The 22,028-nt window shown below is 34.9% G+C and overlaps 1 protein-coding gene across 1 annotated transcript in view; it reads left to right on the top strand.

Annotated features, from left to right (window-relative positions):
* SYNJ1 (synaptojanin 1) overlaps positions 1 to 22,028 on the top strand; it is a 141,535-nt gene that overhangs the window by 34,463 nt on the left and 85,044 nt on the right. Inside the window, exons 2-5 of the mRNA XM_044670207.1 lie at positions 12,936 to 13,022; positions 14,403 to 14,670; positions 16,967 to 17,192; positions 18,124 to 18,207. Coding sequence (XP_044526142.1) covers positions 12,936 to 13,022; positions 14,403 to 14,670; positions 16,967 to 17,192; positions 18,124 to 18,207 — 665 coding nt within the window. The remainder of the gene's footprint in view (positions 1 to 12,935; positions 13,023 to 14,402; positions 14,671 to 16,966; positions 17,193 to 18,123; positions 18,208 to 22,028) is intronic.

Genomic DNA, 22,028 nt, shown 5'->3' with positions numbered 1-22,028 from the left:
TGAAGAAAATAGGGTTTTGGGGAAAAGATAACGAGTTCTGATTTAGACATACTGAGTTTTTGTTGGGAACCAATGAAATGGCCAAGTATGATGGTATAGAAAGAAAAGGGAAGAGAGCCTAGAACAGAGTCTTGAATTAATGAAATGACCTGTATAACCCCTACTATAAACACCCGTGGAGCTATTAGGACAGGGGTCAGCAACGTATGGCTCTTGAGCCATATCTGGCTCTTTTGAGGGCCAGGTATGGCTCTTTCTGCAGGAGCCATAAAGTAAATTTTTTTCAGGCGCTGTTACAGGAGCGGCACTGTGAGCACTGTACAGCTGTCAGGAAATTACATTTAAAAAAATGTGGCGTTTATGGCTCTCACAGCCAAAAAGGTTGCTGACCCCTGTATTAGGATAACTCCTTTGGGTGAGAGCTGCCCAATGCCTGCCCTGAATCAGGCAAAAAAGAGAAGGGAAGAAGAGCAGAAAGACTGAGAAGCAGGGTAGAAACTAATAGAGTAGCAAATAATAAGACCTTCCCTATGATGATTAATAGTGAGAGTACAGCGTACCAATTGGTAATGTATTCCTCTACCACTACTGTCTCACTGGCTACAAAGTACAGTAGCTAGGGGCATCTTCATTATCCTTTCCTTTCTCCTCACTCCATCTTTGTAGGAAGAGCTGAAAAAAATATTTTCTTACCCACCACTACTAGTGGCATTTTATAATGCTGGCTTTCTTATTTTAAATTAGGATCCATCAACTTTGGGAACATCTTCATTAAAATTAATGTGATCAGAGAGATGTCCCTAAGGAGTTCTATTTTTTCACAACTAAATGCTTGAATTCTGCAGTTCTTGCTGAAAAGTTAAAAGATAAAAGATTTCCCTGAGTCTCAGTTTAGTTTATAACTCTCCAAATTGAACTCTAAAATTTGAATTAGATTCCTACTAAATTTCTTATGAAAGCATGAGCCATTGAAACATAGTGTTATTGCTAAGTATTTAAGTGCAGGTCCTGGAGGCTAAATTCTACCTTTGTTACCCAAAAGGAGGGGAAAGTAAGGAGAGCACTGACCCTCATACTGCAGAGACAGATAATGTTACATATAGATGAAGAACTGACAAAGAAGACTTAAGAAGAACAGTCAAATAGGTAGGAAGAGAACCAGTGGAACAGAGAATGAACAAGGGATTTGGTGTCAGGGGACCTACTATTTACTAACTATAATAACCTTCAGTAAATCACTTAACCTTTTTAGTTCTTAGTATCTTTCCTTATCAAAGGTAGCATCTAAAAGCACTTCTACCACTTAAGTCTTTTCTATGGTCAGGAGATCAAACTTTTGTACTCAATAGATTCAACAAACATTGTGCCTGTACAAAGGCACTATATGTTACATGTAGTACTTTAAAAAAATGAAAATTAGTAGTTTTGGCTGTGAAGTAGGTAAAATGTATAAATATAACTTTAAAAAATTAAAATTAGAATTAAAATCTAGAAAGGCAAAAGTGAATCCAGGAAATCCATAAAAAGTAATGAAGAAAGGGGCAGCTAGGTGGCTAAGTGGATAGAGATAGGAGGTCTTGAACTCAAATTTGACTTCAGATACTTCCTAGCGGTGTGACCCTGGGCAAAGTCATGTAATCCCAGTTGCCTAGCCCTTACTGCTCATTTGCTTTGGAGCCAAATCAATTCTAAGACAGAAGGTAAGGGATTTTTATTTTTGTTAAGTAATGAAGAATATTTTATGTTTACAGTTTAAAAAACCTACTTTTTACAGTGGGTGGGTTGTACATTTCTAGAGCACATATCTCAAGCTTAAAAATATAAATAAGTTTTGATGTTTTTGAAACCCTTACCTTCCACATTAGAATCAATGCTATGTGTTGGTTCCAAGGCAGAAGAGTGATAAGGGCTAGGCAATGGAGGTTAACAGTGATTTGCCCAGGGGCACACAGCTAGGAAGTGTTTGAGCTTAATTTGCACCTAGGACCTCCTGTCTCTATACCTGGCTCTCAATTCACTGAACTAAATAGCTCTTAAAAATTATTTTAAAATATATGATTCAAAAGATCCATAATGATATAATAAAGAAAGTTATGGTTATTGAGGAATAACTGATTTTTTAGTATTCATGTGAATATTTGCCACAAGTATGAAATAGAACTAGGCAGATAGATCTGCCTCACCATGACATTTCCTATATCTTTAAATCTATTGGTTTAAGGTTAAATAAAATGTTACTCATTTCTTAGGCTTAATGTTTAAAAATAATTGTGCAGAAAATCTCTCAATGGCCAGGGAGGTCTCTTATGACTACCACACTCTGTGTTCCTGTGAATACCTCTGGGAGGGGGGACCTATTCCTTTTTGAGGTAATTCATTCTATTTTTAGATGACTCTGATTGTTAGGAAGCATCTTCCAACACCAAATCTAAGTCTATCTTACACCTTGTTAATAATTTTCATCTCTAATATAGGAAGTTGTACTAAAAATGATTTCCAAGGTTTTTCAGCTCTAAGATTCTTTGCTTTATTTTATTCTTCCATGCTTAGGTCACAGAATCAAAGAATGTGAAAGTTGTAGGGGACCTCACTGGCCAATTGATCCAAACCATACTTTAAAGGAATCCATACTATAACATAAGTCATTCATTTGTCCTCCTCTGCTCAAAATCCCCCAAGTAGGGGGCATCTATCACCTCTCAAGGTTGCCCATTAGAGTTTTGGACAACTCTAATGGTAAGGAAGCTTTTCCTGACTTTAAGCCTATATTCTCTTTTTCTATACATTGCTTCTGATTCTGCCCCTCTGGGGCCAAACCAAACAAGTCTTAATTCTTCTTCCACCTGACAAGACTTGAAGCCAGCTATTATATTTCCTCTGAGTCTTCTCTTCTGCAGGCTAAAATTACCCAGTTCCTTCAGTTGTTCCTTGCATGATATGTATTTAACTCCCTTTACCATCTTGGTCGCCCACCTCTAATCTCCAGTTTATTAGTGTCCTTTTAAACTGTGACTCTAATGGTATAATGAGAGACTGATTTTACTAACTATATACCCAAGTCAATTTTTACTAAGGAAATATGCATAAAATTTATTATAAAATTGTGATAATTGGGGGATGTAATTTCTTTCCCTTAATTTCTAGATATTTATATTAAAGTCTGTTTTCTTTAGTATGATGATATAGTAAAGAAAGATAGGGCTGAGTTGCCCAAATAAACTATAAGTAATGCTGTAAAAACTGCCCCAGCAGAAGGGGATGAAAAAAAAATGGATATATTCTTCCTTTTCTCCTTTTGCAATCTTTACTTCAACTGTACTTACACAACTTCTGTTTTTATCAAATTTTTATTTTTTCAAATGAAAAAAGTCAGCTAAAAGAGTTGTAGAAAGATTTCTTTGTAGACATGACTAAAATAAATGTTCTTTCCTTGCCTTAAAGACCTGGTAGGTGTGGGGTTGAGAGACACAGTTAACTCATTATTGAACACATTAATAGAACATTTAAATAAGCTTTAGTTCAGAGATTTACTAAATACATATAGTTTAGTGTAAGAATTAAGTTCCTACTGGAGAGAGCAGTTAGGACATTTAGGTACTGCCATGACCAGCTTTGTGACCTTGGGCAAGTTACTTCACTTCTCTTGACTAAAGTTTCTTCAGTTGTAAAAATTAAAGAGTTAGACTAGATATCATAGAAGTATAGATTTAGAGCTGCAAGAACACTACAGGTCATTTAGTCCAACCTCCTCATGAAGAAGCTGGATCTTCTCTAAGGCTTCTTTCAGCTCTAAAATTATGTTTCTATGTTCAGTGCATTTTCATGTGCTAGTGATATAAAAAATTAAGTCCGGAAGACTTGTGGTCTCACAGATCTTACTATAAAGTGAGCTGATATGTTTTCTTTTTCTTTTCAAATCCTTACCTTATGTTTTAGAATCAATACTAAGTATTAATTCCAAGGCAAAAGAGTGGTAAGGGGTAGGCAACTGAGGTTAAGTGACTTGCCCAGGGTCACCCAGCTAGGAAATTTCTGAGGCCATATTTGAATCCAGAACCTCCTGTCTTCAGGCCTGGCTCTTAATCCACTGAGCCATGTAGCAGCCACTATGTTTTCAAGTAAATATAATTTCATAGAGGACAGGTACATAGACATAGTTCTTAGAAGTAGAAATCACTTTTAACTTGGAAAGGCTCTACAATGTATCCCATAATACTAATAGGTGTTTATGAATGTTTGAATTGAATTCATGGAGGAAGTAGCACCTGAGCTGAAACTTAATGAGAAGGAAGGGTTTCAATAGATAGAAATCTAAGGGGAGTTCATTCCAGTAGAAGAATAGTATAGTTAGAAGTGAAAGAGGCATTAGATTCCGGAATAAACTTCTGAATCATGTAATTAACAAGATGAAGGACTAGACATGTTCATCTACAAAACAGGAATTATATACAAGAGCAGTTTTAGCTGTCTCCATGATCTAAGATGCCAGGAACCATAATGAAGTCACAACTGAGTGAACTAACAGCAGAAAAGACTAATCTCTAATCCTTAACATGTTCACTCAGGTCTTGCCTCCCCCACCAGTGATCACAATCTGGCAGATTGGTACAACCTGACCCATAGACTTGCAATAAGACTCAGCCATTCTCCTCAAGGTGAAAGTACATAAAAGCAGGACACTTACTCTGCTTGGGATGGCTGTGTAGCAACTCATTCTGCTGAAACATTATTTGCCAGAAAACTGAGGAACAGAAGGAAACTACATTATGCCAAAAGTAACCATATACAGCAAACCAATATCAGTATCAAACTTATGTTTCATATGCTTAATATCTGCATTCATAAAGGAGAAATTAACTGAATTACAAAAAGGTATAGAAAATTCTATAATGGTGGCAATAGATTTTAATGTCCTTTTAGTTCCAAACAAATCTAAGAGAGACAAAAGGAGGGAAAAAAATAGAATTGATGATTATAGGGAGAGGACAGGATGAATACTTGGAATTCAGTTTGGCCATAATATAGATATGTAAAGGAATTAAATGAGATGAGCCTGGAAAGGAGGGATAAAACCAGCTTGTAGAGAACTTTAAGTGGTAGGCAGGTTAGCAGATTTTAAAACTTTGCCAAGCTATGTTTCTTGTTGCCTTTGGTATGTCTTTCTTTTGTGTGTCTTTCTAAGGATAATTTGTGAGCCATCTTTCTATTTAGCTTCAAATTCCTTTTGTATTCTGGCTTTGGTTTTCTTGAATATCAATATAAATATGCTCCATATCATCTCAGTTTGTCAGCCCTGGGTCATTGAAATACCAATATTTAAATTAAAACTAAAAATTGTGATTCTTCATATCCTTCAGGCTATCCATTCTGAACATTAGCCATGTGGAATAGCACATGACTAATCACTACTTAGTAATATCAATCACTTTTTAGTAGTAGGCATTGATAGGTTAGTCTTCATAGACTTTTGTGGCACAGTCATAGAAACCTATGAAAAGGAAAATGATTATCTGTCCAGGAGGGCCCAAATAGTCCCATAATCAGATAGAATCCATATAGGCACTAACCTAGGAGTCATCCCCCCCCCCGCCCCCCCAGCAGTGACCTAGAGTCAGATGTTTCTTAGTGAGATTTAACAAGCATGAATTAATTGCCCATTGTGTGGCTCTGAGTTAGGTACTGGGAATATGAAGGTCAAAAGAATCATTCCCTATGCTTTATGCTCAGGGAACTTACATTATATGGAGTGGGGGGAGGGACATATACTTAGAAATTAAGTACGAAATACATTTATTGTCATTTCTAGAGGGAAGGTGCTAAGAGTTGGAAGTGGAGGAAGAGAAGGGCCACTGGTGGTAAAAATAGATTTCCTATAGGAGACACCACATAAATTGATCTTGGAAGGAAGCTAGAAGTTATTTTAAGATTGACATGAGGCATGAGGGAGAATGGCTATGCAGTTATAGAGATGAGAGAAGGAATGTTGTGTCTGGAGCATAGCGAGCTAGTTTGGCTGGAATGTAGAATATGTAGAGAAGAGTAATAAGCAGCTTGTTTTAAAGGCAAACTGGAGCCGGATCTTGAAGGAGTTTAAAAGCCAGAGTAGGTTGTACTTTATCCTAGAGACAAAAGGGAGCCACTTATGATTCTTGAGCAAAGGAGTAATATGGCCACACTTGCCACTTAAAACAGCTATGAAGGGAAAGGATTATAGAGGGAAGAGTCTAAAAATAAGGAGTCCAATTAGGAAATTATCAAAGTAGTTCATGTGAGAAGTGCTGCGGGCCTGAACTAAGGTGGTTGTGGTATAGGTTTCAGGTACATTGTATTATAGGAGATTGAATGGGAAAGATGAAGAAGAGAGATTAAAATCAAAATGACCCAGAAGTGACAAACCTGGGAGGGGTGTACGTACCCTTATTTAAAAAAAGAAGTCAGGAAAAAGATAGGGTTTTAGGGAAAAGATAATTATGACAAAAATTGTCAGAGAACCCATTGATAAGTATTGGTGCCAATCATAACAATCAATGAAACGGAGATATGGAAAAACTAGTTTATTATGATTGGATAATAGTCATTACTGTAATAAAAATCAGTGAACCTCGAGCATCAGTTTCAGCAGCTTTAGATTTTAGTTGTATAAGCATGATAGGAACAATTACATTTTAAAGAGTAAGGGAAAATGGTTATTTACAGACCAAAGAGCAGATGGCGGAAGGGGAAGATCTATATCAGGAAACTAGTCAGTAAACACCAAAATTAGAGATATGTCAAGCTGTAAATTTGCAGACTGACAGAACAAGAACTAACTAGGTAACACTGGGACTATAGTTGATGTCTTAGTTTAATTTTACAAACTCTAAGTTACATGACCTATTTGTCTAAAGTAAATACTGGTGATAAAATTGAATCAGAAATTTTCTTATCATTATCATTGGATATACTGGTAATTCAGGACTGAAATTCAGGAAAGAGACTGAGACTGAATGTGTAGTTTGGGAAAAGTCTGCATAAAAGTAATCATTAACGGTCAGTTAGCCTAGCCTGTAGAGCAATACCAGAATAGGAATCCAGAAACCAAAGAGCAACCTACTACTTGGTTTCTCTGATCAAACAGAGCTTTCTGTCTAGCTGACAGTGAATGAGTCCACCAGTATTGCTGTTGCTCAGGCTAAAAAATCCCAGGACAAGAACTTTCAAAACTCACAATATGGGGCAGCAATCAGATTTTGCCATAAATCAAACCACTTCACAAGTATTTAAAGATTGAATATCCCCCATCCTGTTCCTGAGATCCTAGAATAACTCAACCTTCTATACCTCAAGAAGGCAGCAACAGAGACAGCCCAGACCTTACCTCCAGAAATGCCACAGATCCTAGCTCTGACATCAAGTCTGAAATCAGGAAGTAGACTGGAAGAATGAACAAACAAAAGAAGAATCTGTTATAGAGCTAAGGTGGTAACAAGAAAATTTAAGACACAAACCTAGAAGAGAAGGACTCCAAAACATTTATTTTTTAAAAGCCTTAGAGAAAAACACAACTTGGGCACAAACTCAACTAGAATTCCTGAAAAGATAAAGCAAGGGTTTCTTTTTTAGAAAAATTTTTTTAATGGTTTTAGAAATAAAACAAAAGCCTTAGAAGAAAAAAATGAAAAAAAAAAAAGAAAATTATGAAAGAAAAATAAGGAGTCCAAATAGGGGCAGAATCAGAAGCAATGTATAGAAGAAGAGAATATAGGCTTGAAGTCAGGAAAAGCTTCCTTACCATTAGAGTTGTCCAAAACTCTAATGGGCAACCTTGAGAGGTGATAGATGCCCCCTACTTGGGGGATTTTGAGCAGAGGAGGACAAATGAATGGCTTATGTTATAGTATGGATTCCTTTAAAGTATGGTTTGGATCAATTGGCCAGTGAGGTCCCCTACAACTTTCACATTCTTTGATTCTGTGACCTAAGCATGGAAGAATAAAATAAAGCAAAGAATCTTAGAGCTGAAAAACCTTGGAAATCATTTTTAGTACAACTTTCCTATATTAGAGATGAAAATTATTAACAAGGTGTAAGATAGACTTAGATTTGGTGTTGGAAGATGCTTCCTAACAATCAGAGTCATCTAAAAATAGAATGAATTACCTCAAAAAGGAATAGGTCACCCCCCCTCCCAGAGGTATTCACAGAAATACACATCACTAAAAAGGGAAGAGTTTGAAGAAAGGTAGATTAAAGGAGAGATTAGTCTTGAGCAAAATAAACTCCCAAGGATGTACAAAAATATTTATAACTCTTTGTGAGATGGTAAAGAATGAGAATTTTAAGGTGTCACCCATAATTTGGAGAATGAATCAACAAACAATTATATATATATATGTGCATATATATATAAATATAAAAATGTATTGGAATACTATTGTGCTCTAAAAAAATGATAAAGGAGATGCAGTTTCAGAAAAAAAAAACAGAGAAAACCTATATAAAAAGATGCAGACTGGAATGAGTAGAAGCAGAGAAAAATCTTTGCAATAACAATAATATGGTAATGGCAAGCAACTTTTAAAGAATTAGGAATTTTTGTTAGTGTAATTACTGATCACAATTCTAGAGGACTAATGCTACACATTTCCTAATAAGAGAGGTAAGGGATTCAAGAGTACAAAATGGGACACATTTTTTTGGGGGGAGGCATGTCCACTGTAGACAAACTTTAATAGATTATTAATGTTTGTAGTGGGTTTTGTAGAGTTTAGTTCTCAGTGGGCAGCAGGGGGGTGAGAGGGTGAGAAGGCAGATTTTGGGTGATTAAAAATTTTTTTTCAGTGAAACGTTTCATGTCTTCTTTGATGAGGGATGGAAAGGAAGGAAGATTGTAGGTAAATATCTTGAGAAGAGAAGAGTTTGAACAGCCACATAGGGGAGTGGGTTAGAGTTTTAGTCAGAGAAATTCTTCTCAGAATTTGTATGCAACAATGAAGCTCTAGTTGAGATGTGTTCAATCGTTTCAGTCATATCTCTCCATGACCCCATACTGGAGTGGTTTGCCATTTCCTTCTCCAGTTCCTTTCATAGATGAGGAAACCGAGGGGTGAAATGACTTGCCCAGGGTCACAGAGCTATTAAGTGTCTGAAGTCAGCTTTGAATCAAGAAGATGAGTTTTTCTGACTCCAGGCCTGGTGTTCTATCCATTGTGCCACCTAGTTGTTCCATGTATTAGTATAAAAGTATATTTAATTACAATCTGTGTTTTGATATTTAGCCTGAGATTAAATGCCAAACATATTTTTCAAGGAAATTTTAATAGTATGTTTTTGTAAACATTAGCTTAAACTTTTCATTTGTGCTTGAATATTATCTGCATTAGGAGGATCAGTGAACTACTTAAAAAAAACTTTTTATCTCTATAGAAAGAATATATCCACTTACTGTTTTTCTTGAAAGAAATGTACAAGTGATTTAAATCTAAAAGGAAACAAACAGGGCTAGTAACTAGACCAATTGTATCTGCAATAGCTTAAGTTCAAATATTGAGAAATTTTCAAATAAATAATAGATTCTGCTCTTTTTTCAGGTGATTTTTTTCTTTGAGCATTAATAATGGAATCCCTTCTGATCATCATATAATTTAACACATAAACTATATTTTTAACTTATTCAATATTATGATTATTTCTATGTTTTATGTCTTTGAGCAAAAAAATCTAACATGAATCCTCAATTTAAAAAAAAGATCTGCAAATATACATTCAATTTATAGCACAGGTTCTAGCAGGGAGAGATGTAAGGATGAAATTTCTGGTGTTTCCTGGTAGGATATTTCATTTTCAAAATGAGCAAGTTGTACTGAAAATCCTTCCAATAATAACTGTTCTTCTTTGGTATATGGCATTGTTCTTAAAAATAATGGATAATAAGGAATAAAATATATTTAGTCACCTATAATTCCTTCTGTTTGTTGAATGAATAACTTCCATCTTCTGTTGTATTGCCATTGTAAAAGTAGAATGAATAAGTGACATGTTTATCAAGTCTTCAGATTACAATATTCTAAAGGCTAGATAGTTAATATACTAGATATACTAGAGTTCAGATCCAAAGAAAGCTACACTGGGATTAAATCTAACATGAAATTTAATAGGGATAAATATGAAGTCTTACATTTGATTTCAAGAAATTAATTTCATATAATTATAAGATGGAGGGAGAAGAGGTATAGTAGAAAGACTGTTGGTTTTGAAGTTGGAAGATCTGGGTTCAAATCCCAATTCTGTTACTACTTGTGGGACTCTGGAATCAAGTCATTAAACCTTTCTGTGCTTAAGTTTCCTCAGTTGTAAGACGAGATAACCTTTAAGATGCTTTTCAATTAAGTCAAGAAACATTTGTTAAACCCAGATTATGTAGAGACACTGGTGATCCAAAGAAAGTCTTAACCCTGATACCAAAATGGCTGAAAACAGATACATTGATTCTTTATGACAAAATTTAGCCTTAAGTTATAGGTCAAGTTATAATTTAAAACATCTGTAAGGATAATTTTAGGAGATGTTGGCAAAAAAACATTTTGAGATATATAATAAAACCTCATCCTTCTTTGCCCTCAGTTCTACTTCATCAAAATTGGTACAAATGAAAACCAGTGCAAATGTTCATTATAAACGAATATTATTAAAGCACTTAAGTCTGAAATTATAGATCCTTCTCTAGTACATTAAAATAATGTATCCCCCCACTCCCCAAACAGTATAAATTTTTAAAGTTCTTTCCTACTATCAGGTTAGCCTATTAAATATCAACATCTTCCATGGAATAAGTCTAAATAATTCTTTTTATTAAACCCATACCTTCTTAGAATTGTGTTGCATAATTTCTAACCACAGGTATGAGAATGATAAACAAAGTCTCCAAACCATAAAGAAATAGGTTTATTGGGAGATGGCCAGTCTCACAATAAAGCCAGACTTCTTCAAGACCAAAAGTCCCCAAGACCTTCCTATATAACTCAAAGAATTAGACAACTTTTATACCAGTACAAAAATAATCCAAGACAGTTATAGTTTCCTTTAAGAAGAATTCTCTTTCACACAGTGATAAAAATAGAGAGATGTAGATTGGTTGAAGTAATCAGGAAATACTTCTCATTGATAGAAGAAATCACTTTAATAGTGACTTAGAAGTCACTTGATGGAAAGGGGCAGCTGGGTAGCTTAGTGGATTGAGAGCCACGCTTAGAGACAGGAGGTCCTAGGTTCAAGACTGGCCTCAGACACTTCCCAGCTGTGTGACCTTGGGCAAGTCACTTAACCCCCATTGCCTACCCTTACCACTCCTCTGCCTTGGAGCCAATACGCAGTATCGATTCCAAGACAGAAGGTAAGGGTTTAAAAAAAAAAAGTCACATGATGGAAAAGGGAGCCTGGAGTATTGATGCAAATGAGCAGGTTGGGGGAGCAACAGAGCCTGGACTAGTGGCACAAAGGAAAAGAGTGCGTGGTGTTGGGTGGTACCAGGCTTCAAACCCTGGGTCATTCAAGATCATGATTATTGCTGAGAATGTATGATATAACAACTTTGAAGGATGGGGCTGACACTAACTAAGGCCTGCTAAAGCAGTTATTTACTTAATTCAAAACCTTAATACTTAACTAGAATAATCACAAAAAACCTACTAAAATCATGACATGCTAACTATCTTAGAATTACAATTATGATGATCTCGGGACTACTGCTAACATTAAAATCTAATCCTCATATAAGGGGTTAGGGGATTTTTCTCTCACAGTTGATACTATGTATTAGTTCCAAGGCTTCTGGTAAAGTCTAGGCAGTTAAATGACTTGCTCAGGACCACTTAGCTAGTAAGTATTTGAGACCACATTTGAACCCTGGACCTCCTGTCTCTAGTCCTGGCTTGTTATCCACTGAGTCACTTACTTGCTCCAAGCTAAATAATTCTTTTTTTTTTTTTTTTTAACCTTTACCTTCCATCTTAGAATTGACACTATGTATTGGTCTTAAGGCAGAAGAATGGTAAGGGCTAGGCAACTGAGGTTGTGACTGGGTCTTATAGCTAGGAAATGTCTGAAGTCAGATTTGAACCCAGAACCCCCCATCTCTGGGCTGGCTCTCTATCCACTGAACCACCTAGCTGCCCCCTATAAATAATTTTTAAGATATGCCATCAATTGGATCAGTCTTTCAATGACATCTAAAAAACAACAGCCAGTATTTAAATATGACTTTTTAAAAAAAGTTAAATAAGACAGGTAAAGTATTATGCTGACTTCCAAGTGGTAAAACCTTGCTGAATGAGCAGTAACTGTTATCAGAAAGAATGTCTAAAGATCTGACTGGGTGACAATATCCAAAATTTGCTGGCTATATTATGAAATTAGAATAGTGATAAATACTCAAGTTGAACATTAAATGTTTTTCCTTCCTCTCCCAATAACTATAGTAATTGGCACTATCTTGGTTATCTATTAATCTTTTCTGTTACTTTGTTAATATTAACTATTTTAAAAACACAAATATCAGCAACTACATACAAATTACATTTTAGAAATATTTATTCAACTTGTAATAAAAAGAAAGGATACTAGTAGGATGTTTTGAGTGTGGATCAACTGATAGTTTCATAATTGTACAGAGACCTACCTTTCCAGAATATATCAATGTCAACAGAAGACTACAAATCATAAGTTTGTTGTAGATCCAGTCATTACAGTTGTGATCCTCCATCTGTATTTTTCAACCTACATATAGTAGAGAAGATAATAATAGTTTTAACAAAATAGTTCTATAACACATTTATATTCTGAATATAACTGCCTCATTTCAAAAGACTGAGTCCTTTAAACTTTATATTCAGCAGAAAGCTTAGTTGTTTAAAGTTCAAATGATTTTTCCTAACATCTTAAAACTTTTTTTAAAACAGCATTCGCAGAAAAATTGGCAATCAAAAGCATGTATTCCAAAGTATTGGATGCATATGGACTCATAGGTGTATTACAACTGAACCTTGGTAAGTCAATTAAGCAAAACTTTTCAATATAGTTTTTTTCCTATCCTTATTTTTATAGATTTTTAACAAAGAAAGGCAGTATGAAGTAAGATCCAGTCTAGTCACATTATTTCTCTAGGCTTCAGTTTTATTAATTTATTTTACATCCTTACCTTCTGTCTAGAATCAAGGTATTTTGATTTCAAGGCAGAAGAGTGGTAAGGGCTAGGTAATTGGGGTTAAGTGGCCTGGCTCTCTAACCATTGAGAAACCTAGATGCCCCTAGTTTAATTATATTTAGTGATGGGTTTAAATTAGATGATCTCTAAGGTCTCTTCTAATACTGAATATAGTGATCTTCTGATTTAGATGATACCATCTATGTTATTTGGAGTTTCTTTCAAGTATTAGTGTGAGCTGACTTTAATCTTGATAGTAAACGAAGCCTTCAGGCTTAAAAGGGACTGCCATTATAAGCAAAATGTGTGTAAGTGTGTGTGTGTGTGTGTATACACACACATATATATGCCTGTTATTAAGATGAAAAAATGACTTCTATTTTTAGAACATTTATAAGGCATTGTGATTAATAGTTCTTCATTCCAGCATAAAAATTTCATTTCATTTCATTTCCTTCCTTCCTTTCTTTTTGTTTGTTTCTTTGTTCCTTCCCTCCTTCCCTCCCTTCTTCCCTCCATTTTTCCCTCCCTTTTTCCCTCCCTCCCTCCCTCCCTCCCTTCCTCCCTCCCTCTCTGCCTTCCTTCTTCCTTCCCTTCTTACCTTCCTCTCTTCCTCCCTCTCTCCCTCCCTCCTTCCCTCTTCTTCTCCCACTCCCACAAGTCCCTCTCCCTCTCTCCCTCCCTCCTTCCCTCTTCTTCTCCCACTCCCACAAGTCCCTCTTCCTCTCTCTGGAGGGGTAGAGAAAAACTGGCAGTTCCAACTGCAGGACTGCATACCAGTAGAGAAATCTTGTTTGAGACCCTTTGGAAGATTTGGATTGCATGTTCACTGATTAAAGTCCTTCCCTCCTGTTTCCAGAATAAAGTATTCTTTCAGGAAAATTATAATGATGTTGCCTGGGATAGAACATCTGCTACTAGGCACTTATTTCTAATGTTTTAATTAGAGGCTGTAGAAAACTCCTTAAGGGTGTCAAATAATTTAATAAATATTGATATTATTATTATTTATATTCAAGTATTTCAAGGCACTATTAGTTTTAAAGTTAAAATTTTCTTTTTTTTTATGAGTGTTCTAGTGAAACTTAGAATTTAATTTCCTTGATATTTCTCAATGAATACTAAAAGCTTTAGAAATGAGGAAAAAAGACCGCCAAAAGAAAGTTTTAAATTATATTTGAAAACTACTTGGAGTTCATCAACTATTGCTTTGGTTTTATAGGTGATATAATGGTACAATATCTGGTTCTAGTCACGGGTTGCATGTCTGTTGGAAAGATTCAAGAATCTGAAGTTTTTAGAGTTATTTCTACTGAGTTTATATCCTTAAGAACTGATTCTTCAGATGAAGATCGCATTTCAGAAGTTCGTAAAATTTTGAATTCAGGAAACTTTTATTTTGCATGGTCTGCAACTGGAACCAGTTTAGATTTGAGTCTTAATGCCTGTCGTGGCATTCAAATCTGTACAACTGATGAAAGATTTTTCTGGTGAGTCTATGCTTCCCTTTATATTCATGTACTATGAAATTTTTCTGACTATAATTAGATATTTAAGATAGTAGAGAAGGATATTGTTTATATTATCTGTTCTTTGATGTAGATTATCATTTCAGATTTAGAAATGATTTTAAAGTATCTAAATTAGGAATGGCATCAATCATTAAGACACAATAGAATTTCTAGGAATTTCTATTAATAATACCATGGTTGATAATAATGCGTAATATTCCAGTTTTTCAGAAGTCAGATTTCTGGCAGTTTCAACTTTATGGAACCAGAGTTCTTTTTATTTTGTTTGTTTGTTTTTTTGTTAGAATATCATGTTACTTGAACAACAGTGAAGTTTGAGAAGGTGAATAAAATTTAGTATTTTTTTAAAGTAACTTATCCGGACATGACCTATGTAACTGCTGTACCCTTGGTAATTAGATGTAAATGATAAAAATGATTGTGGTTACATTTCTGTAGTCAGGACAAATTTGTATCGTGTTTCTCATTATACTCTTCATTTGCTTTTATCTACAATCAACATTACAATAGATAACAAAATCCAGAGCAGAGAGACAGAGTTGGAAATATATTTTTTCACATCTATCTGTCTATATATATTTACTACAAATGCATCTTTATATACATATGTACATGTGTGTATACAGACACTCATAATTACAGACATATTCACTTGCCTCACAAGGCTCCCTATGATTTCTTTTTTTTTTTTTAAGATTTAAATATTTTATTTTTTTAGAAAAATTTTCTGTGGTTACATGATTCATGTTTTTACTTTCCCCTTCCCTCCCCCGCCCCCATATCCAACACACATTTCCACTGGTTTTAACATGTATCATTGATCAAGACTTATTTCCATATTATTGATAGTTGTATTGGTGTGGTCGTTTCAAGTCTACATCCCCAATCATGTCCGTATCAACCCATGTGTTCAAGCGATTGTTTTTCTTCTGTGTTTCCACTCCTGTAGTTTTTCCTCTGAATGTGGAGAGCGTTCCTTTCCATAAATCCCTCAGAATTGTCCTGGGTCATTGCGTTACTGCTAGTACAGAAGTCCATTACATTCGATTTTACCACAGTGTATCAGTCTCTGTATACAATGTTCTTCTGGCTCTGCTCCTTTCACTCTGCATCAATTCCTGGAGGTCTTTCCAGTTCACATGGAATTCCTCCAGTTTATTATTATTCCTTTGGGCACAATAATATTCCATCACCAGCATATTCCACAATTTGTTCAGCCATTCCCCAATTGAAGGGCATCCACTCATTTTCCAGTTTTTTGCCACCACAAAAAGCGCGGCTATAAATATTTTTGTACAAGTCTGTTTATCTATGATCTCTTTGGGGTAAAAATCCAGCAATGGCTCGAAGGGCAGGCAGTCTTTTAGAACTCTTTGGGCATCATTCCAAATTTCCAACCAGATCAGTTCACAAACTCCACCAGCAATGCTTTAATGTTGCAATTTTGCCGTATTCCCTCCAACATTCATTACTCTCTCCTGCTGTCATTTTAGCCAATCTGCTAGGTGTGAGGTGGTACCTCAGAGTTGTTTTGATTTGCATTTCTCTAATTATTAGAGATTTAGAATACTTTCTCATATGCTTATTGGTAGTTTTGATTTCTTTATCTGAAAATTGCCTATTCATGTCTCTTGCCCATTTATCAATTGGGAACTGGCTTGATTTTTTTACAATTGATTTAGCTCCTTGTATATTTGAGTGTGATTTCTTTATAAGCTCTAATTTTTCAGATAAACATACTTATTTATGATTACCTCTCCTAATACTTTTTCTTATGAAGTGTTATATTTGGTGACTAAGGTTTTTTTCCTTGAGGATCACATATATACTGTCTAGTTTTTAATAAACTTTTATATTTCTGTAATGCTTCATATTTCATATACGTTATTTGATTTTTACAATTCAGTAAGGAAACTAGAGGAAGTTGTAGTATTTTTTAAAGGAGAAAAGAGAGGTCAGATTATTTGTCCAAGTTCACAAATAATGAAATTCAAATCACATTATAGCCAAATGTTTCCTGATCATATTTCTCAACTGTTTTTGCATACGTATCCTATATTTCCTAATAGAACAATATACTCTAATAATAGATATTTGTTGAAAGAATAGATTCAATTATGCTTCATGTCATCCAGGTCAATGTTTTAAAGTATAATATATATACAAATCTATCCATTGAAGTATACTTTAGTTGGATTGAATCTTTTCTATATATTTTGTTTTCAGTAAGCTAATCTAATTTTGTTTTCATTAGGAATCAATCACTACACTTACATCTCAAGCACTATGGTGTGAATTGTGATGACTGGTTATTGCACCTTATGTGTGGAGGAATTGAAATTAGAACAATTTATGCTGCTCACCGTCAGGCAAAAGCTTGCCTTATTTCACGTCTAAGTTGTGAACGAGCTGGGACCAGGTTTAATGTCCGGGGAACAAATGATGATGGTCATGTTGCTAATTTTGTAGAAACAGAACAGGTATTAGTAGTTGTTTTTTGTTGTTTTTTGTTATTTTTAAGATGTGTTTCATAAGTGATCCTAGAAGGCCTATTTTTTTTTTACATAACTTATATAACTCAAAACATTTTTCTTAAATATAACAGTCTTTCCATTGTCAGTCATTGTTTTCTGGTCATTGTATTATGGATAAAAGTTTTCTCTATAGCTTTTACAGAATGTGATCTTATAACTCTTGAGTTATATGGCAAGATAGTGTATATAACTCAATAAATGATCTAACCACTGCCTTGATTTAGGTATCTTCTAATAAATACTGAATTATAATGTTAGTGAATTTTTTTTAAGAATCATTTTTGGTTAAATCAAACACATTTTGAAACCTTTTTTAAAAAATGACACTGGTATTCCATGCTATTATAGAAACTTGAACTGAAATTTAGTCCAAAATATTTATAATTCCTGGCTTACACTAGTAGTGGATGTGTGTATGAGAACATAAAAACATTCAACTCAGCAAATTAGTTTTTTAAAGTATAAAATTGTAGGAGTAAAGAAAACTAAGGCCAGAAATCATCTATAGGTATAATACCTAATTGGAGAGTTCACTAGGATATTATCTTTCTTAGAGAAATAATCAAAGTACTGTATTTACAATGCAGTTTTATTAGTTTTAAGAATTTTTAATTTGTTATTTTTACTGCTTTAAGTTATTTTTATAAAATAGATATTAGTTTAAAAGATACTAAATTTTAGCTCATTAAACATATTATAGAACATCTCTAAGCATCTTGATTATAAAAATCAATTTGTCCAAAAGCTCAAGAAGTATAAATTAATAAAATTTGTTGCTTTCTGAAGTAAAGGAAGTATAAGCTTTTTCTTTAAAAAGATGATTTTTTTAATATGCAAAATTGTTTCTAACTATAAAACTTTGGTTTTGCCTCCTTAGATTATATATTTAGATGATGCAGTATCTTCCTTCATTCAAATCCGTGGATCTGTACCATTGTTTTGGGAACAACCTGGCATACAAGTATGTTTTTGATATTATTAATCTTTTTTTTTCAGGAAAATCTCCATTGAGTCCAAAAGCTTCTTTCTTCCTTGCTGTCCTTATCAACATCAACTTCCACTCCAATTAATTTAGTGGGTTTTGTTTTTTTTTGCTGTAATTGAATTTCTTATGGTAATTTTTTCTAAATTGAAAGAAAGCCCAATGCCATTTCTTCTGAATATTATTAAAGTAATGCCTTTAGGGTTTGTGCTCAGCAATATATAAAATATATAAAGCTTATTAGCAATATGCCCACATGGAAATTACTTAGTCTCTATGACCTTCAGTTTTCCCATCTGTATAAATAAGGTAATATTCATATTAATTTACCACAGAGAATTATTATAAGGAAGTGCTCTGCAAACCTTAAGACTGTACATATTTGAAATATAAACCAGTAAAAAACCAATATGGCATTTTGCCATAGTGATAGTTTTTGTGATCTCTAGTATACTTTCTGATGAGTATCATAAGGTTCAGATTGTATAATAAGATCTTTGGCATATTATTAAGCTGGCCTTGATAATTACTTTTTATTTCAATTTAAGGGATTCTTAGTCATCAGAATATAATGTGTTTTTTTTTATTTTGACATATGCTTATTTCAGCGTAGTCTGTAGTATTTTTTACCTAGTTTGCAAAGGAATTGATCAAGCAGTGTGCCTTTCACTGAGACACATTTTCTATCAGTGGCTCATAGATTAGGTTACTCTGATCCACCTGTCATTAGCATAACTGTTGTTAGTCTAAATGCTATTATTCTAAATGCCTTTGACTGAGTTGACAAGCCATTAGAACAACTAAATCTCCTGTCAGTATTGACATTCTTGCTTTAAATGAAGCCATCAGTTTAACACGGATTTACTGAGTACTTCTTCCTATGTGCCAAGTAGTGCTGTGGATACAAAGAAAGGCAAAAAGTTCTTTCTCTCAAGGATCTCAGTTTAATGGAGGAGACAGTATACAAACAATTGTTTACAAACAAGATAAACACACTATAAATTGGAGGTAATGTTAGAGGGTAAGGGGTATCAGGAAAGGTGTCTTGTAGAAGGTGGATTTTTATCTAGGACCTGAAAGAAGCCAGGGTAACTGGCAGGAAGACATGAGGCCCGAGTGAGAGCCAATTAAAAAGAAACATCAAAAAGGCCAGTGTTACTGGATTATAGAAATACATGGTGGGAAATAAAATGTCAGAAAATTAGAAAGGAGGAATGAGCCATATTATAAAGGGCCTTTAAAAACCAAACAGGAATTTATATTTTTTCGTTGAGGACCGCAGAGCTACTATAGTGTCTTGGAAAGTCCCATGTTTTAGGAAAACCAATTTGGCAGGTGAGTGGGGAGAACCTTGACTCAGGAAGACCAAGCAGAAGGTTCTTGGAATCATCCAGACATGAGAGAGTGTCAGAGGAGAGAAGGGGAGCATATGCAATCTTAAAATAAAAACTCACTTGTGCAATCTTTTTTTTTTTTTTTAAACTTTTACCTTCTGTCTTAAAATTGATACAAAGTATTGGTTCCAAGGCAGTAGTAGAATGGTAACAGCTTAGCAATGGGGATTGTACTTTCCCAGGGTCATACAACTAGGAAGTATCTGAGATCAAATTTGAATCCAAGACCTACAATCTCTGGGCCTGGCTCTCTTTTCATTGAACTACCTAGCTATCTTCTCATTTCTGGATTCTCAATACATGTTTGTTGAATTGAATCTTCAGAAAAGGAAGGTAGGCAGTTCAGCATTATTGCCTTATAAAACAGTGTGAAATGGTAGAGAAAAAAAAGGTCCTTCTTGGACTGTCCAGTTTCTATTTATCTTCAAATACTCAGATCAAATACATTCTGTTTTGATTATCCTATTCCATGTGAGAATAAAAATATCAATATAATAATACATGATGAGTGCTTCATGTCTGTAGTCCAGTATGAGTCAATGGGAAAAATACCTCATCCCTGGATTTCAAACCAAAAATCTAGTTAAAGAGACAATTCTTTGACTTTTTTTCCTTCATCATCTACTCTTGCCCCCTTCCTCTGACAACCATTCCATTGGTCAACTAGTCAGTACCTCATGTCTGTCAACTTCCTTTCTTACCCCTTCATCCTGACCTTGTTTGTATTATTAGACTATCTAGGACTGCTAGCATTTTCTTTAAATGTAGATGACTCATTAGTTCTTTATGATTTGAAGGTAAAAAGCCTTCCACTTATCATCTTGGTATAATATTGTCCTTCCTTGGAGCCTAAGGAATAAGAAGGAGCATAAAAAAGAGCTGTTTTGTTTTTTTCCATTCCTTATGGCTTTTTATTTGACCAATCATAAAAATACCTCAGCCTCAAAAAGGCCTTTGATAATATTGACAAAAAGAGTGGGCAATGTCTTGACTCCCTGGAGCCTTGGTTTCTATTACCTCTTCAGCCCCCTTCATATGGTCATCACAGTGTTTTCTATATTTTCTGCCCTCTCAAACCTTCCCCCACTACTGAAGTTCCTGTCTCAGGTGATTATAGAAGCCATAGTGATTGAAGTAGAGGATACCTTTTTCCTACCTTAGATATCTGGGATTCAGACTGTTATGCCCCATGCCCCTTTTTTGCTTCTCTTTTTATACTTCTTTTCAATTATATGTATGAATCCAAGAAGTCTTAGATTTGGGAGGGATGTCCAAAAAAGAGTCAGCAACTTTATTCCTTCCCATGAAATTCCTCCCGTGTGTTACATGGAAAAGTTTAGTTAAGGAGGAAAGTGAGTAAGTTTGCAAAAGGCAGAGGCATGGGCAACAGAGTAAGAGATTCTGGAATTCTGCAGGAGAGAATTGAGCTGTGTCCTTTTTCTGGTTTTGACCTGGAGGGACTGGCTATTTTCCCTTGGTTGTTTTCTACCTTATCTTCCCATCCTACCTGCTGCTCTGTTATCCTTCTTTCCTGCTAGCTGGTTGATATCTGCTGAGTTCCTAGTAATCCTGAGACATCTGGCATCTGATTGTGAGACCAGGCCTGGATCATTTTGGATCTTGGACCCTCTTTAGGCCCTATCAGGCTTACACAGACCCTTTCCTTAAACCTAGTAAAGGGGTTTAGTGTTAGTTTAACCAGGAACAGGAATTGGGATTTTAGATAGTGGGGAGAGGAGCAAAGTAGGAAAAGCAATCTGAAGAAATCTCTGTGAAGAGATATTTAGATCTGGGATTTTAGGTAGCTGGCATTAGATTAGGATTATCCAAACTTCCTTTTTCTCCTTCCCTTGTTAATTAATCCAACATCCATCCCTGATATGTACTGATCTGTATTTGTTAACTCAGGACAGGCCTTACCTGGGCTGAATCTGTTATCCCGCAGTTAACATAATCACATTGGCCCAGTTTAATCCATTCCCCAAACCCTCTACCTTTTTACACATAAAATGGAATCATTACCATTTTTCCTGCCAGCATCTCCTGAAGATCCTTCAGGCCTTGCCATCTGTCCTGATTTTATATCCTGTGTTCCTCTAACATTGTCATCTGACCTACTTATAAAACCTTTAAATCCCCTGACCTTGCTATCTCTCCCACCTGAAGATATGAAAGGCCTTTCTTTTCCCTGAAGCTGAACTTACTTTATGGTGTTATCTCCCACAGCTAGACTATAGACTTCTTGAAAGCAGGGGATTATCCTACTTTTCCTATTTAAATTTCCAGAGCTCAACACAGTGCTTGACACAAAGTAAATTTAAATACTTTTTCATTCACACATTCAAAGGCAATATATTTATGTGGAAGAGAAATATAAGCCTAAACCTAAGTGCTCTTTAGGGTCCA

This window comes from Gracilinanus agilis, chromosome 3 (assembly GCF_016433145.1).
Source record: "Gracilinanus agilis isolate LMUSP501 chromosome 3, AgileGrace, whole genome shotgun sequence".
NCBI classification, from domain to species: domain Eukaryota; kingdom Metazoa; phylum Chordata; class Mammalia; order Didelphimorphia; family Didelphidae; genus Gracilinanus; species Gracilinanus agilis.
This window is presented reverse-complemented; position numbering and strand designations above follow the sequence as displayed.